The sequence below is a fragment of the Uloborus diversus genome, chromosome 7, assembly GCF_026930045.1.
Source record: "Uloborus diversus isolate 005 chromosome 7, Udiv.v.3.1, whole genome shotgun sequence".
Lineage (NCBI taxonomy): Eukaryota > Metazoa > Arthropoda > Arachnida > Araneae > Uloboridae > Uloborus > Uloborus diversus.
Genome location: NC_072737.1, coordinates 85,595,273 through 85,612,703, shown reverse-complemented (window position 1 = coordinate 85,612,703; position 17,431 = coordinate 85,595,273). Strand labels below are relative to the sequence as shown.

General features: G+C 34.7%; 1 protein-coding gene across 1 annotated transcript; it reads right to left on the bottom strand.

The window, feature by feature from the left end:
• Nucleotides 1-424: 424 nt before the first annotated feature.
• Nucleotides 425-17,031, bottom strand: LOC129226071 (catalase-like). Its single transcript, XM_054860656.1, has 8 exons — nucleotides 16,787-17,031; nucleotides 15,850-16,029; nucleotides 15,569-15,760; nucleotides 13,357-13,509; nucleotides 9,927-10,065; nucleotides 8,387-8,538; nucleotides 6,066-6,221; nucleotides 425-869 (listed from the first exon to the last, which is right to left on the bottom strand). The coding sequence occupies exons 2-8, from the start codon at nucleotides 16,018-16,020 to the stop codon at nucleotides 861-863; spliced, it is 972 nt and encodes a 323-aa protein (XP_054716631.1). The 5' UTR covers nucleotides 16,021-16,029; nucleotides 16,787-17,031; the 3' UTR covers nucleotides 425-860.
• Between the last annotated feature and the right edge of the window lie 400 nt (nucleotides 17,032-17,431).

Sequence of the window (17,431 nt, the reverse complement as noted above, 5' to 3'; positions counted from 1 at the left end):
AAACGTAGAAATTGTGTTTCTGCAGAATTGCTTTCGTTTCTAATGGATAAAATATAAAACTTATCAGTATTTCATTTTACGGAAGCAACAGTTTCGAAAATTGTAAATAAAATGTGTGAACATTTGGTGATCTCATTTGTTAAGAATACATGAAGGGTAAATAACTAGTAATGGGTACTCAACCAGCAATGGGCAGACTTGCAATGGGCAGGATCAAGTTTGAAATCAATGTTCCGGGAACATCATCAGTATATTTTTAAAATAGTATCTTTCATTAAAGCCCCACCACATTTTTTTTTCCAATCATAAAAGTTTTAAATGCACGGTTGTTTATCAGATTAATAATTCTCTTTCACCAACAGAGAATTTTTTTTGCATTGAAGTTTTGAAAGATTTCTTACCTAATAAACTGACATTGTCACTGTTTTTTTTTTTTAAATCAGATCGCAGTTTTATTGATATGTACTCATTATATCTGTACGGTAGAAATTTTATTTTTATTATACAATATTTATGTCTGTCCATTTAATTAGAAGTAAAATTATTTTTTAAAAGTACCATTTAATAACCTACTCGAAACTGCCAACTGATCATAATAAATAGATATAAAAATGAGTAATATAAAACATAAGGTCAACTTTCTGGTTGTGCTTGATGTTAAATTTTGAGAATGCTCTTTCAGAATCTTCAGTTGAGTTTACAAGGTCAAGGTAGATTTGCTTCTTCTTTTAAAGGGGAAGATCTGATTTCATTTCAGGTCACTTCGCTTCGAGTTAAATTCGATTCTACCTGCAAATAGAGATCTCTGGTCGCAAATTGTCATCAACTTTTTCCACCTTTATTCATATCATTCCAATATTTTATAATTCCTGAAATTGAAAAAAAAAAAAAGAAAGAAAGAAAAACAATGAGGATTAAGGAAATACAAAACCAAAAACAGAAAAATTGTACATAAGTAAAACATAAAAGTAGAAATGAGTGAAATATTGCAATAACAATTAAAGTATTCTAATAATGTGTTACAATTTTAAAAGCTCTTTTTTTGGGGGGGGGGGGGGTGTTCAAGGAGATTGCTTATTGAACTCACTTTGACTTTAGCACTTACGAAATGATTATTAATGATTAGTTGTCTTATAGGTTGGCAACACAGTTAAAAGATTATATCTTCAGAACGTACAAACTTAGTTCAAGTAAAATGTTTGATTTTATGTGTTTGTAATGTGCTTGTGGCTTATATAATAAAATATATTTGGCCATTCCCACTGAGTAATCACTGCATGTAAGTAAAAACTCTACAGTGTAAGAACTTTCAATTGTCTTTGCGATTGGTTCAACCAGTCACATTACCCTTTTCCTTGAACATCTACTCCGAAAATAATCCCACAGCCTCGGTTTTATGTCAAAATTTATTGGAAATTTTTCGATATAAAAAGTTAAAAATTCTGTCAAGAACTTCAATGAAATTGAAAAATTATCTTTCAAACTTGAACCTGAGAAAATGCGCTATTTCAACCCTGCCATTGTAGCAAAGCTAAACTGTCGCCTATAATACCTTCTCACCATAAAAACATCACCATGAAAATTAAGCCTTGATAATATTTATTAAAACAGAGGAAGAAAAAAAACGGACAGTTATTCGAAAAACAGTGTAAACATTATTGAGAAAATATATATACGAGGGCAAATCAAAAAGTCTTTGCACCTATTTTTTTTTTTTTTTTTTTTTTTTTTCAGCAATCACATTGATAATTGTTCTCACTTGACTGTCCTTGGCGTTACGCTGATTTTGTTTCCCCCCCCCGCCTCCCTCGGCAGCATCACCGTCGCACAGTGGGGCCAAACCCCGAAAAGCTGGCCAAAACCTCAAATAAATTTAGATTTGTGGCAAAAGTGGTATATAGGGGTTTTGGAGGTCGCTGATTATAAATCTGAAGTCAGAATTACCGTAAACAAAATTACAGATCCACTATGGTGAACGCATATGTGAAAAATATGTAAGGATTTTATAAAAATTAATATATAGTGGTTTTCGAAGTCGTCAATTATAATAATCTGTCTGATGCAAAATGAAAATATTTTATTTTTATGTGTAAAATATTTTGAAATTAAAAAATTAAAAATATTTAAAGAAAAAATAATTTTGGAAGAAAAAAAAGAATGAGAACAAAGAATCAAATAATCCACTTTATACTGGGAAATAAAATAAATTTTCTCAATCAATTAGTTAAAATCAATTTCAGATTCGGAGTTTTTGTTAAAATCAGAATCGGTTTCTGAATCGGTGAATGCAGAGCTACTTTCCGTTCGCGTTCTTGTTGTTATGGTTTCTATAGGAGAAAGTAATAATCCTAAGAAACTTCGTAAAATAAGCTCCTTAGGTTTTTTTTTTTTTTTTGGCAATTTTCTATTATTAAAAATATAGGGACCCGAAGATATCATGAGTCGATTGAAAATATCTTCTATAGTTTTAGCTCTCGAATATTTTCGAGAAAAATCTTCGCAATATCTTTGTTTCTGCTTTCTTGCGCATCTTGATAATTGACCAATGCATGTGCTATTATTTGTGGACAGTGAATTAATTATTTGTACACAGAAATAGGCATGTAATACCACGGATATAATTCGACAAAATTTCCGTGCACTTTCTACTGTATATACTTGAACCCTTTTATAATCTATGTCATTGCAACTTTAAACAACCTGTACAACCACGTAAAAGCGCTTAGTTAACACAGCGCTTAATAACATGTTAGGCAGCTAATGGCAGTTAATGTTTACGAATTTCGTAAGATAAGGATGTGAACTAAAGCCCTAAACTTGAATCTTAGCGTTATATGGCGTTATATATAACTTTTCATCTAGTTGAAAATCGAAATCTCTACTATTATTTCGCTTTTGTCAGGACACAGAATTATTTAATTTATTTTAACAGGATACAACTGAAATTTCTATCATATCAATGTAAAAACATTTTCTACATACTTGCAGAAATCGTTTCCATGTTGTTGATTAAAATTTGGACACTTCACTTAAAATTTTAGACTTTATAATATAGCCGTTTTATCGTTACGTTCTAGCGACACGCGTGCGCTCTGCACGAAAGCTAAATTTCAACTGAAGGGCACAAGCGTAGATATGAGGATAGACCCTTCTCCTCTTGAAATTTAACGCAGCAGTTACCCCTCTATCTATCCCACAAGTCAAAATTTTCCGAATCAAATTTTCCTTTTTGAGGTTTTGGCCAGCTTTTCGGGATTTGGCCCCACTGTGCGTCGACCGGCTCCTCCCGATGCTGCTCCTCTAGCGAAAACCGTCTCCAGGTTGCGTCCATATCATACACACAAACTCATGCAAACATACATCTACACACACACATACCCACACAAACACACACGCCTACATATACACACATACACACCCACACACTCATGCCTGTACACAGACACAAACACACACATACCCACACAAAGACACACGCCTCGTGATTGCGAAAAACATAATTTGAATTCAAAATGTCAAAATTCAAATTATATTTTTTTTAAGTCAAAATATGGCTGTGAATACAAAGCAAACTTATACATTCCCAAAAGTGACAGTTCCATGAAACGTACCAGCCATATTTGCTTTTTGCTCGGAAAGAGTGGAGCTGCTATCAGTCATTTAAGATGACGGTTGTTCTTCAGACGTCCACAGCTTATGAGCAGCGAAGTGTTATTCGTTATGTACAGAGCAAGGGACAAAAGCCCATAGCAATTCACAGGGAAATGCACCTGCAGTCCAGACCTTCCCCTTAGTGATTTTCACGATTTCCGTCCACTGAAGAAGTTTCTGGCAGGACAGAAGCCAAGAACGCGGTCCGACGGTGATTCCACAGGCAGCCGGAAAAATTCTACGACAGGGGGATCTCTAATTTAGTGCTCTGCGATGGGACAAATGTCTGAACCGGTGTGGTGACTATGTGGAGAAATAGTGTAAGTGGAATAGTTTACTGCGCATATTTGTAAATATCTGTAGGCATCTTTCTTTTTAGCAGATAAAATTTAGGCGCGAAGACTTTTTGATTTGCCCTCGTAGGTATATTTGTTTTAACTATGAGCATAGCCACGATCCGCGTTAGCAACCATAGACGCAACAAGTTAGTGGTTTTTAGTCTCCCCCCTCCTCCCTCTGGTACCGAACCCCAAAAATGGCTTGAAATTAAAATCCCCCCCCCCCCTCTCCAATGCCATTTATGATCCGATAAAAGGAAAAACGCAATTATGCAGCTCTCCGTCAGAACTTTTTTGAAATTGAACTCCTAAAAATGTAATTTTAAATTATCTTTGGTGGCATTAGGGGAGGGGGGATAAAAGGTTCTCTTCTAGGGAGGGGCAGTTGCCCCTCCCTGCCCCCTCTAGCTACGCTCATAGTTTTAACTGACCATGTTAAAAAACTAGTATGTTGTGGCCATCACGAAACTTTCTTCTATATTTTTCCTTTTTCTGATCCCTCCCCATGCTTGACGAGGAAGCAATATTCCTAACAAAAACAAAATTACACATGCAAAAACTTGACGACCATCCAAATGTCTGAATTATTGTAAAAACAAAACAAAGAGCGAAAATTGAAAGTTACTTTAAAAGCCTTACTTGAATTAATTACAAATATTTTATTTATTAACAAACATAAGATGGCAACAGTTAAAAATTTTAAATCATTGAGATAATATTTCCGATCATTTCCATACAATTAAAATCACGAGAAATACGCAGACGACAATCTATAACGATTTATCTTTCTTATTGTTGCATTAATAAAACTATTTTTATTCGCAAAAAAAAAAAAAAAAAAAAAATTCAACACCTCTTGGAGCGATTGGAGTCAAAATTGAACCAAAGCCTGTTTACGTATGGATTCACATATATTCCAAATTTCAACCAGAACGTAGCATTACTTCTTGAGATAGGGCACTCACAATGGAAAAAAAGAACGGGCGATTGCGCTACCCCCTTTTTAGCTGTTGACACCAAAATAAAATCAGCTCTTATACCCACTAAGGGCTACTTGTCAAAAAAATTTTGTTTGATTCCGTTCGTTATTTCTTGAGATACAGCAGTCGCAATTGACGACAAAAAACGTTCTATAACTCAACCCCCGTTTGAGCTATTGACACCAAAATTGAAGCAGCACCTGCTCCTGTTAGGGGCAACATATGGACCAAATTTTGTTTGATTCCGCCGGTTACTTCCTGAGGAATAGCAAGCACGCGTAACTCAAAAAACGTCCCATTGCTCCACCCTCCTTGGAGGAATTCACGCCAAAAAACCAATGGGCACAAGTTCACATAGGGGCACATATGTGTACTAAATTTCGTTCAATTTCATGCGGTAGTTTTTGCTGTAGAGCGGCCACAAAAAACTGGTCACACACAGACGTGACACACATACACACACACACACACACACAGACAGACAGACATTTTCCAAAAATAGTCGAAATGGACTCAGCACACCTCAAAACGTTCGAATCCGTCAAAACTCGAAATTCGAAAATTTGCACGAATCCAATACTTTCTTCTATATATTAGATATAGAAGAAAGTAATAATTGGTGCATATGTAATATCATGTCGATCTTTTTCGTCAAAACCAAAACTGTCGCCATATTAAAATTAAGATAATAAGATATTCACCGGAAAGTATTCCAACGCGAGTAAAGTTGGGGAAGACCTAACTTTGAAGCATTGTGAAGGCTACGCAGATCCTAATTATTACGACTCTGCCAGGTTTGGTTTGCCCCAGCTGTAGTAGAGCAAGTTTGGCAGCTTTACCTTTAGCAGTCCATCATGCATTTAGCGAAGTTTTTGTTTGTACCAAAATGGCTCAATATCGTCACCTCAGAGCAACATTAAGATATCTTAGTCTTATTTCTGGGATTAGATATCTTACTGTTGCTCTGAGACGACGATATACGTAAAAACTAAGTTTCAAAAGAATTGAAAAAAAATTATTAAAACTTTTCAACATACAAATACTTTTGTACACAAATTTTTAACAACCACCTTGGTTTTAACTAGATCGCGCTTACTTTCTGTTGCTGAAGGCCAATTCTGATTCTTCCTCCAAGATCTGGATCAACTCGACTGAAGTTTTCAACCTGTCGTTCTTGGATGAACTCTTCAGCATTCGATAGACTGCTCACAATATTGTTCACCAAGCGAGATCTTTCTCCTTCATTGAGAACCTGAAAGGAAAATAAGTCATCAAAGTCATGTCCTACTCGTTTATCAAAAAAAAAAAAAAAGAAGATGAGAAATATTTTTACAAAATGAAACGGGAAAAGCTGGTTACAAATACATTTTATTTTTCGCAAACACAGAATTCTACGTGAAAACAAACATCTTTCAAAAAGCGATATTTTGTATTTTTCAAGAAAATTGGAAATTCATAACTTTAAAGTTATTAGCCAAACCCGAGCATAGCATTTGCTCTCTAGTGTCTTCTGCCCGGAATCAAAAATTTGTAGCAGAATAAAAAATATTCTTCTCGGTCGTGGCCTATTTCTGGCAGGGTTATGTGCACCTAGTGTTTCGATAATTGAGATTATGGCCTGGTGACCATATTTCAGGCAATAATTGTTAAAAGCCGCAAATTACTGCCTCTAAGCCAGGGCTAAAGCAGAACTACATGCAATATATTGTCCGTTTTTCACGAGGAGGCACTTCGCCACCCCTCCTCGAACGCAGAGTTCCATTTTACGCGGGGGTAATCGGTATGCAATTCACATGCTTCTAAAGGAGACAAAACCAGACATCCTTAACTTGGGCGTCCATTTTAATGTGCAAAAAAGTTTTAGTATCCTTTACATCACTTGCTTCACTTGACTGTTGTCATTTTAGTAATTCTTACATTTCAAAAAGTGCTACTTTTATAACAAAATGCTATGATCCGAATATACCTTCAGCCAGAAATAGCGAAATAGAATCATCGGATACCACGTGACGAGGGAGGCGTCAAGTGCCTTCTCGTGGAAACGGGCAATCCTGACAGCGTGGATATCAAATCCAGAAACTGCAGTTTTGTCATTGTTATGGGCAGACTGATGAGTCCATTACAAAGATGAAACTGCAGTCTCTGGATGAGATAACCGGCATGTCGGTATATTTCCTGTATTGCTTTATTTTGGCTACATCAGCACAACCGAAAAAAATATATATATATTTTTTACTTCTTATTTTGAGTAAAGCTACAGTAAGTGCAAACTTCTTTCCTTCTGTTAGACGCCTATTTCTGTGATTAGTATTTCTTTAAGATTTCCGTTCCTGTGACTGAAACCATTCAGTCAGTTCGCCATGTGACTAAATGGAAGTTTCAGTTACATGGCAAACCCTCTTCTCAGCATTTTAAATTATGTTTTGCAGCTCCATTTGAAAATCAAACGAAGGTTGAAAAAATGTTCGGTAATATAATCAAATTTAAATTATCGTTCTGAAATTTTCAATGGCGGTTTGCTTATATTTAACTGTTGCCATTCAACAATAAGTAACTTTAAATTATGTTCTACGTACTTTATAAAACTGTATGTAACAGACGCTTTCATCATTCGGTAATCACACTCAGAAACTAAATTTGCAAAACAACTCAAAAAGACAGCAATGAGCTTTGTTCTACTTCTGTAACTTTACAGTGCAAAAGGTTTTCAATAGCTTATGGCATTGGATTCATTTTGTTTCACACGATAAGATAAAACAGAAAATAATATTCATGCCGCTGATTTTAACTCGCAGACAGCAACTTATGATTATGAAATTGGCTTGAAACATCATTGTATCGTGTTCGTGCCAATGATAAGAACATTCACTGCTCTATTTTCAAGTCATAGACTTCTAATAAATAAAAATAATAATTTTACCGAGTGTGTTTCTGATGTTTACTAAGTTAACTATAACCTAAGTACAGCGAAACCTGTGTAAGTTGACCACGTGCGGTTCAGTACTTTAGTGGTCAACTTAGACAGGTGGTCAACTTAAAAAGAGTTTGTTATATGATTCTCAGCCAAATTTGGTGCATATTGGTGGTCAAGATAGACAGGTGATCAACTTACAAGGGTGGTCAACTTTACAGGTTTTACTGTAATATTAGTTGAAAGATTAAAAACTGCATAGGAGGAAATTACTGTTGCCAGTTCATCTGCGAAAATACTTTTGAAACCTTTAAAAAAAAAAGATAAAAATCACAAAATGTTCATTCCCTAATCGAATCACCCTACCAATTATTTACATGCTAAAACTATAATCACTTAAGACTTGTTAACGTTCATCGTTGAGTTATTTACGCAACGATAATAAGATCGAATAAGTAATAAAAGTGTAATAATTCTATTTCGCATTAAAAAAAATGTATGCTCACTTTTCTGTAAAAGATTCCTGGCTGAGTGAAGTTGTCATCATCAGAAGTGTCGTATCGGGCTGCTTCGCCATGGACGGGGAAAGTGCTCTCTCTTGCTTTTGGATCTTCCACGGGTCCCCCAAAGCTATTCGGATAATAGTTAGGTGCTCCATCTTTGGGGAGAGATTTTGTAGTAAGATATAGAGGTCAGTTCATTACGCTGCACAATAATGGATTTCGAAGGATTCTTAAACTAAATATGCTTAAACATTGAGACGAAATTCAATACTTCAGTTACAAGTTAAAATGAAATTATTTTAACCCTTTTCTGTCAAAACTCTACAAATGATTATGGAAAAGATTTTGGGAACGAATTTTTTTCTTTTTATAAGATCTTACGAAATAATTTTCTTACGGTATTTGCTTGCAAAAATCTAAATATCTTCTGTGATACTCTTCATTTGTTAAAATTGTTTATGCATGAACTTTATTTACAGCTAATTTATACAATTTTATTTTTCACTGGATTTATACGTAAAAGTTTAAATTTTACTCGTAAATGTAAATGTTAAGCATTTTTCCATGTGTTAAAAACAGCCTTAAGTTGACAGAATCAAAAAAAATCGTTTGATGTACTTATTCCATGAAACAAGCTTTTTTCATCAAGTTTGGTCGCAGAAAAATCGCCAGTTGAATCAGGATTTTTTAAAGGACTCAATTTCTCACCGGAGCCTAATGTTTTTTTTTCATGAATTATTTAAGCTTAATTTTAAAAATATTGTTAAAATCAAAAAATTAAGGTGTGTTGACTAAGTTTTTCGAGATAAAGAAAAGTCTTGTTACAAAACTACACTGAAAATATTATTGTCTTACATATTTTCCTTTCTTAAATTTATCAATTATTGACTTTTTTATTTTTATGAATTCCTTTTTAAAATAGTACGTCCAATTTATTATTTTAGTTTAATACATATGGGTCGAAGTTAAATTGATGCTCAAGTTTTTCTGCAGAGCCCTATGTCGAGTTTTTCTTGAACTGTTTGAACTAACAGTTAAAACTACAGTTTGAACTAACAGAAACTATTCCCAAAAATGTTCTCACTTCAAAAATTATACTTAGAACTAAGATACATTTTCAAAGTTCTATCGTGAGAGAAAAAAAAGTCTTAGCACTAACCTACCATATTTTTTTATTGTATAATATATTTCACTTTTTTACATTCATTAATTACTGATTCTTTCATTTTTAACAATTTATTTAAAAAATGTCTGATGATCTGTTTATTTTTTTTTTCAAATATTTATCCATAGAGGTCGGAGTTAATTGTCTCATAGGAAGCCGAAGTTTAACGTCTCAACCTTGGAAGCTTCATTCCGACACGAATGGAAAGAGAGAACTTGGCTAAAGAGACGAGGCATCGACAGCGTAACCTGATCTGACCATTGCCAGTTAGCATCAAAATTATGACGGCTAAAGGCTCTCTTTTGAATAAAGATATTAAATGAAGAAATTTTTGCGAAATGTCATAGGATTGAAACAGCATATTTTGTAAACTCGTACCTTGATTGTCGGTGACCGTAGCAGTTCCGTCTCGCTCGTAATTCCTTGGGCGGGAACGGAAAGGACAATTGACAGGAATTTGGTAGAAGTTGGTTCCAAGTCTGTACCTTGCAGCATCCAAATAAGAAAATATGCGACCCTGAAAAGTTTCCCAAAATATAAAAACAGTCAGGAGCACTCTCATCAGAAACGCATCTTCAAATTTCACGAAATGTTCGTCGTATTTGATGAAATGGCTTCGTCAAAATTTTATGGTAAAACGTTTTGTCATATTGATAAACATTTCGTGAAGTTTTGGCTTGAGTTTGTGAAAAAGAAAGAATCGTAGTAAATGACGAAATTTTTAACGATTGAAGAATTTTCGAAACTGAGGGATGAGTTTTTGAGAATGAGATTCAAACACAAAGGAAACGTAGAATAGCCAGGCCCGACGAGAGGTCATGTCAGCCTAGTCGGAAACTAGGGACCCGGCCCTCACAAGGGCCCGGTTGGGAATCGGAGTAGCATAAGCTTATATTTTTATAGGATCCCAAAGAGTGAACTGACAAGGGGCCCGCATTGGCTCTCTGCGACCCTGATCATAGCATCAAAAAACTCACAGTATGACTCTGATAAAGATGAGGTCTGACCTAGAAAAGGTTAATTTCTTCTCGTTAAGAACAAGTAGTAAGAGGATGGAATGCTATATTTGCAGTACTGAGTTACCACCACAGTTCATTAATAGCACGAAATTTCACTATCTTTTATCCTTGCATACTGCGAGCTTTTTTTTTTTTTTTTTTTTTTGTATCGTTTGGATGTAAAGTCATCCGGGAAAATATGCAAAGGCCCATACTTCTTCTAATTGAAATTGCTCATTGAAACCTCGAAACGTGTGTCTACAATCAATTGCTTACTTGTACTTTACTAACGTTGTTTACTACTGTTGCTGTCCCAAATTAGTTTCAACATTAAGGATTCGCGCACTCTCTTAAGCTACGCTTCCTTTTGTCCACCTGCACTGTAAAAAAAATCCGTAAAATTTACAGAAAAAAACTGTCAGCCAGGACGCCAGTTTTCTTCCGTTTATTTTACAGAAATCTTCCGTATTTTTATTATTTATTCAAGCTGATTTATTATTTTATGAAGATTAAAAAAATGAAACTATACTTTCATAAATCCATTTGAATATTTACTATACTACTACGAAATACATGTATAAAAAGGTAAATTTCCGAATATGCCTCTGTAACAGATGACAAAAAAACATAATAATAAAATATTGATTAGGATGCAATGAAATGGAAGTTGCAAACGATTTAAGACTTACTCGCTTTAAATAAATATAAGATCAAAAACTCGAGCACGAGAACCAAAATCCAAACACGCGGGCGAAATTTCGAAGATTCGAAGAAAACCAAAGTATAACCGGTTACAGATTCAAAAAAAACAGAGAAATCCTGTATTTTATTACGAACAGTTTTTTTCTGTAAAAAATACGGATAACTTCTTCAAAATTTACAGTTTTTTTTACAGTGTGTAATCGCACAAAAAACTATCTTCTTACCATTAAATAGTGAATTCATTAGATATTAAACTGGTCTTTCTGGTATACATGTGTTCGAGTTTTAACAAAATGGAGCGTGACTTAAGATTGAGCGAACTCTGGATTTTTAAACTATTTTGGTACTGATTAAGGAGGGAATACGTGGTAAGAAAATAAATTTTTTATAACATAGCACCCTGAAATCTCTCTCTAGAAAAAGATGCTCAAACAGAGAGAATCAGGAAATCACCAGTATCAATAAAAGTATTCATACGTAGCAACCAGTTTGGAACAGAGGGAGTACAATTTTGTACAATAAGGTTCTAAATGATTGAAAGGAAGAGTCACAACGTACAAAGGACTACACAATGTCTTTGAGTAATACAGTGAAACCCCAATTTTACGTTTCTCGGGGGACAGGATTTAAAAAACGCAATACGGAAACTACATAGAAATCAAAGTTCAAATAGAAAAACTTAAGGCTCTAAAGATGACTCTTATAAAAGGAATATTAACTATATTTTAAGAAAAGAACATAATTATATGTACCATTTTAGAACGTTTTTTAGTTGTAAATTCGGGCTTTTAGGTTGAAAATAGCCCGTAACAGTGGATTGTTTTCCGGTCATTGAGATCAAAATTAAGGCAGCATCTTCCAGGATTGAAATACTTTGCAAGTTTTTCCCCTGGTCTTTATGAGAAAGAAAATAGTCTTTCACTATTTGTAAGCTCTTTAATGAAACACTAGCTGTGTCGAACCTCGAAAATAAAAGTTATGTCAAGTGACACGTGTTCAACAATTAGGCTTGAACGAAAAAAAAATCAGTAAAATTTTGCGAAGATTGCGGAAAAATAACCAAAAAGTAAACATTTTACTTCCCCCGATTATAGGGAAAGCCTTTGAAACAAAACCCAGAATTTTATCTGTTCATATTCGAGAAAAAAAAATGGCAACAGATCTTTCTTCTCAATGATTTTCTTCACGCTACAAATTTTAATAAAAGCATTGTTACGGAAAGTTGAGATGAAGCACTCAAAATGAGAAGAATAATAATTTGAATGAAGGAAAGTCTTCGAAAAATAGGGACTTTATGTCGAAATCTAAGTGTCATTATTAATATAGTTTTTAATTGATATCTCCGATAATTATTAGTGGAGGAGTATATTAAAATGACCAAACATAAAGACGGGAAGATTACGAATCCATCATTGATACGTGGCTCGATGGCCAGTTCACTGTCGTTCGGGAGAAGTAACTTGGACATACATACATACATAGATACATGCGTTGAGTTTTTAATTATATAAGATTGAAAGATATGTTTGTGCCTCCGGTTCTTCTTGTTCATATTCGTTGGCGCCATAAGGTGGGCTACGGATGGAGCAGTAGCCATTTTGTTTTCATAGATTAACTTACAACAGCGTGGATTAGATTTTAAAAAGCACAAAAGGAAACATATTGCTTATTTTAAAACATTTTCTTTTATTTCTTTTTTTTTTTTTTTTTACTTTCCAGGGAAAACGCAAAATGTGAGAAATTCATAAATCAAAAAACTTTCTATCCGTATTAAATTAGCATTATTAGTACACGGAGAAACTGTGACCAAATGGAAAAAAAACGTGTAATGCGAGAAAACCGTTGATTTGGGGGACGTAAAATCGGGGTTTCACTGTAGTTGTAGCCGACTGTGTAAAGAGTAACAATTTTACTGAAAATATTGCTGGCTTATTTTTAAATTAAAGGAATCAAAAAGATCCTTCAGCGCTCAAAAATGGAGATATTTATGAAAAGAGAAATTTGGATATGTGTTGATTAGATAAGATGCGTATTGTATGATGTTTTTCATAATTTATGTCAGGAAAAAATGTTAAAAATAGCACAAGTTTCTCAGCAGTTATATTTACCTGAAGTACTTTATCTGGGCTTGGCTCAACTCCAGGAACTAAGTTTGCAGGGCAGAAAGAGATTTGTTCAACTTCGGCAAAATAATTAGTAGGATTCTTATTGAGGACCATTTTGCCTACTTTTATATATGGAAACTCCTTTTCAGGCCATACCTTAAACAGAAAAAAATGTAAAAATATTTTTAGAACTCAAATAAGTTTTTAATATAAGGTTGCAGAAATTAAGGGATACGAAAAAGCTTAGTAAAATGTTCTTTTTATTTGAGTAAATTCTCTCAAATCCTCCAATTAGTTTTATTATTGTAAAAAAATTTTATCGTTGCTTTTTAATTTCTATTTAGGGTTGTGCTGAGCTATTTCAGAAAAAAAATAGGATGTTTAACTTTAGTCAAGAATTGAACGTAAGAAAAATAACGTTGCAACGCAAAAATTTAAAAATTAAAATCGTTCAGTGAAGGGAGTGAAGATTTTCATTCATAAAACCAAAACCCCAAATCCTGTGATAGATTTTAATTCGAAGCATTGGAAAAAATCAGGTTTCTTCGCTTGTTTCACGCAAAACGTGCCAACCATTCGTCGTTGTTGAGTCACGTGACTTCGGGTCTTTGGATCATCTTTTGCTAAACCAATGATTAAACTTACTCCCTCCATTTTAATTCCTGCCCTAAAGTTCAGGGCTACAAGAAAGAAAAAAAAACTCCTTCATCAAAACAAGGACTTTAGTTTCAAAGATGTAAATCATCCGAGTGAAGATAACTTCCTTCTACCTGCCTCTGTTATACTTTTAAGAAAGTAATCTTTCTTCGTGGTTTTAAAAATTAAATAGACAGAGTAGACAGCTGCAGAAGGCGGTAAAATGTTATTTTAATCACCTTTTTTTCTTACTATTCTTTAAAATGAAAAGCCAGTATTTTTATTTTCTATAGTGGGATCATATTCCTATTATTAAATTTTATCACTATCAAGAAGGATCAACAATGGGGCGGCGCATCCCCAGAAAGACACATTAGTGCTTAATTATAGGCATATTTAATTTCATTTGCGACCTTAATTATATCTATAAATGTTACTTTAATAAATATAAATATAATTCGAGAAGACTTAGGAATGAAGATCTACAATGCGAGAAATATAAAACATGCGATGCTTCCAAGATTTTTATCCCCCCCCCCCAACGTGAACCTTTTTATGGACATGGAGCTCATAAAAGTGAGGCCGATACTTTGGTCTCGTACCAATAAGTTTTAAAAAAATGTGGTAAAAAAGGGGAAAAAAAAGATCGTTTTTATGATTTTTTAACTATTTTAGGGAGGAATACCACCATGAGGGTTCACTTATAGTGGTATATCCTGGTAGTTCCTTCTTCATACAAATGTTCATACTTTTGAACTTTTCTCCTCCCTAGTTCCTCAGAAGAATGTTAACGGTTTAATGCTCTCTCTCCCTCCAAATAAAAAACAAATGGCTATAGAAACTGTCAGAAAATTGAAACAATTGAGCGCTATATCGAAAACGGGGTCATATTTGGATTCAGAGTGTCATTTTACATAAGTATCAGTAAGAATGGTTTCAGAAGCATTTTGAAAAGTTTTTTTTTTTTTTTTTTTTTTTTTTTTTGAGCAATCACGATTGCTAATTATTTTTATTTGACCGTCCGTGATGTTTGGTTCCTTTTTCAACCTCACCGTCATCTGCAGGAGCGGCTCCTCTGGTCCTGAGCACTGATCCCCGGTAGCCGCTTCTCCTGGTTGGTGTCATCCATTTTCTAGATACCCACACGCTCATACATATGAACACTCACACACATGCACACACGCGTCTTTTCACACATACACACACGCTAACTTGCATACACACAGGTCTATGTACACATACAAGCCTACACATACACAACTATACACACATAACCGCCCAAGAGGAGGGGCAGGCTTGGAGGGACAGGAACCGTTTCAAGAAACAAGTGAGTGGGGTAGCAACCAATGAGTAGGGTCCTTTCGCAACTCGTGATTGCAAAAAAAAAACATAATTTGAATTAAAAATTTCAGTTTGGAATCACTATTGAAAGAAGCTTGAGACTTTCAAGGTAAGTTGCGTTTAATTTTAAAAGGTGGAAAGGGAGAAGGGGTGGTCTGTTTCAAGTCTGTCTAGGGATGGCTTGGAGCTGAATTTGGTTCTGGTTGACATGCTATAAACTAGGTAACCAGACACTAACCTTTGTAACATCAAACGGATTAAAACTGCAGCTTTTAGCTTCTTCGGAAGTCATCACTTGAATGCAAAAGGTCCAAGACGGATAATTCCCATTTTCAACAGCGTTGTATAGATCTCTTCCATAAACATCTGGATCTGATGAAGCCAGTTGGGAAGCCCTTTCAGCGGAAAAATACTTGTTCCCTTGATCCGTCTGTGTAAAAAAAAAAAGTGACATAATATTAAGGCAAAAAAATTGCACTTTTTGTCCGAATCTTGATTTCTAATTTTGTTTTGTCTTACCATAAATGCAAATCTGCAGTAAAAAATTTCTTTGGATTCATTCACGAGCTTGTATGTATTGATGCTGAATCCGTCTATGTTTCTATAACTTTCAGGGATACCTTGATCAGAAAATAGGTATAGTAGTAGATGAATGCTTTCAGGCCTCAAGGAGAAGAAGTCCCAAAACATATTCAGGTCCTGAAACAGAAGTATTTTGTAGAACACCCGAACGTACAATATTATAATAAAAATTAGTCAAAGGTGTAGGAATGCCTAGTGAGTAGAGTATTAAAATGGGGTAACCCAACTAGAGATATAAAAATTTATATAAAAATTTCTCGCTAGCAACGTACATTAGTAATCCAACTAGCAACAACATTAGTAATCCAACCACCTTAGAACTTCAATTATCGGAATCAATTACGACCGCACTCCATTCAGATAATCAAAAACTCTGAAGACTAGATTTCTCCTCGCAGAACTTACGGTTGCATTCACCAGTCCATTTGAACCTCCTTCAGACACTCGAAGTGTCAATCAACCAATGAGAAAGCTTCAATCGGTGGTTCGGTTGTCCAGTTGAGATTCAAATTGGCTGGTGAATATCGCTACTATTGGTTAAAGAAGGCTGCAATCAGAAGTTTGAATGTTTGACTAAGATTTGAATCGGACGGTGAATACGATCGTTAGAAGCTCAGTTCAGTGCAGTTCCTTCAACTGTTGGATGCCAAAATAAGTTATTTTCATTTGGAAGTATGCTTGACAGAAGTAATAAGAAGCATGAAAAGTTAAATTGAATGGAAACTTTAAAATTCATAAACCTAATGTGATGATTGCTTCAAGGAGTTTTTACCTTCCAATACTTTTTACACTTTCTGAATTATTATTTTTTTCCCTCTCAATTCCAATGGTGCTGGGTAGTTCACCTGTAAAAACTAATGGTTCTTTTACTTACCCTTAGATTGGTTACCGGATTCCGTTTCTGCGTGTGAACGAAACTCGGGAACAGAATAGGATCTCGAATAGGGAATACTGGAACATGAAGTCCAATGATGTCCCAGTTCCCTTCTTCAGTGTAGAACTTGACTGCGAAGCCACGGATGTCCCGAGTTGTGTCTGCTCCTCCCACATCCGTTCCTGAATGATTAATTAAAAGAAAAATCAAACTGCAATCCAGCAAAAAGTGAGTTTGTACCGCTGTATGTTCATATATTAAAAACTCTCTGAGCCCTTTTTACGTTGAATTGGTGAGGTTGATGATGATGTCTTACACCTCAGATGAATTGAACTTCTACATTCCAACATTTTGAAATGTTTACATTTTGTGGTTTAAGTTTTATGTGCATGTTATTTACTGTACTGTTTCTGTTGTATTTACTGTGAAACTCAAGATTGTCGACGTTCGGCTTTGAACGAGTCCATCTCGAAATCGGTTGAAAAGAAAATAATGGTCCAAGAGTCCATGAGTGCCAGACCTATATAAGGGACCAAAATTTTCCTGCGTAAGAACACCACAGCAGGTAAGAAAGGTTCGCTATTATTTAAGTGGAGTCGCGCTGGCTTTGGCGAGAAAAAGGTAGCAAATGTGCGTAAAATTACT

What these genes read in the sequence shown, in the direction of transcription:
- LOC129226071 (XM_054860656.1), bottom strand. Translation starts at nt 16,020, where the DNA reads ATGTTTTGGGACTTCTTCTCCTTGAGGCCTGAAAGCATTCATCTACTA. An exon ending in ACTGCAGATTTGCATTTATG is followed by an intron (nt 15,761 to 15,849) that starts GTAAGACAAAAC and finishes TTTTTTACACAG; the next exon opens with ACGGATCAAGGGAACAAGTA. An exon ending in CAGGAATCTTTTACAGAAAA is followed by an intron (nt 6,222 to 8,386) that starts GTGAGCATACAT and finishes TTTTCCTTTCAG; the next exon opens with GTTCTCAATGAAGGAGAAAG.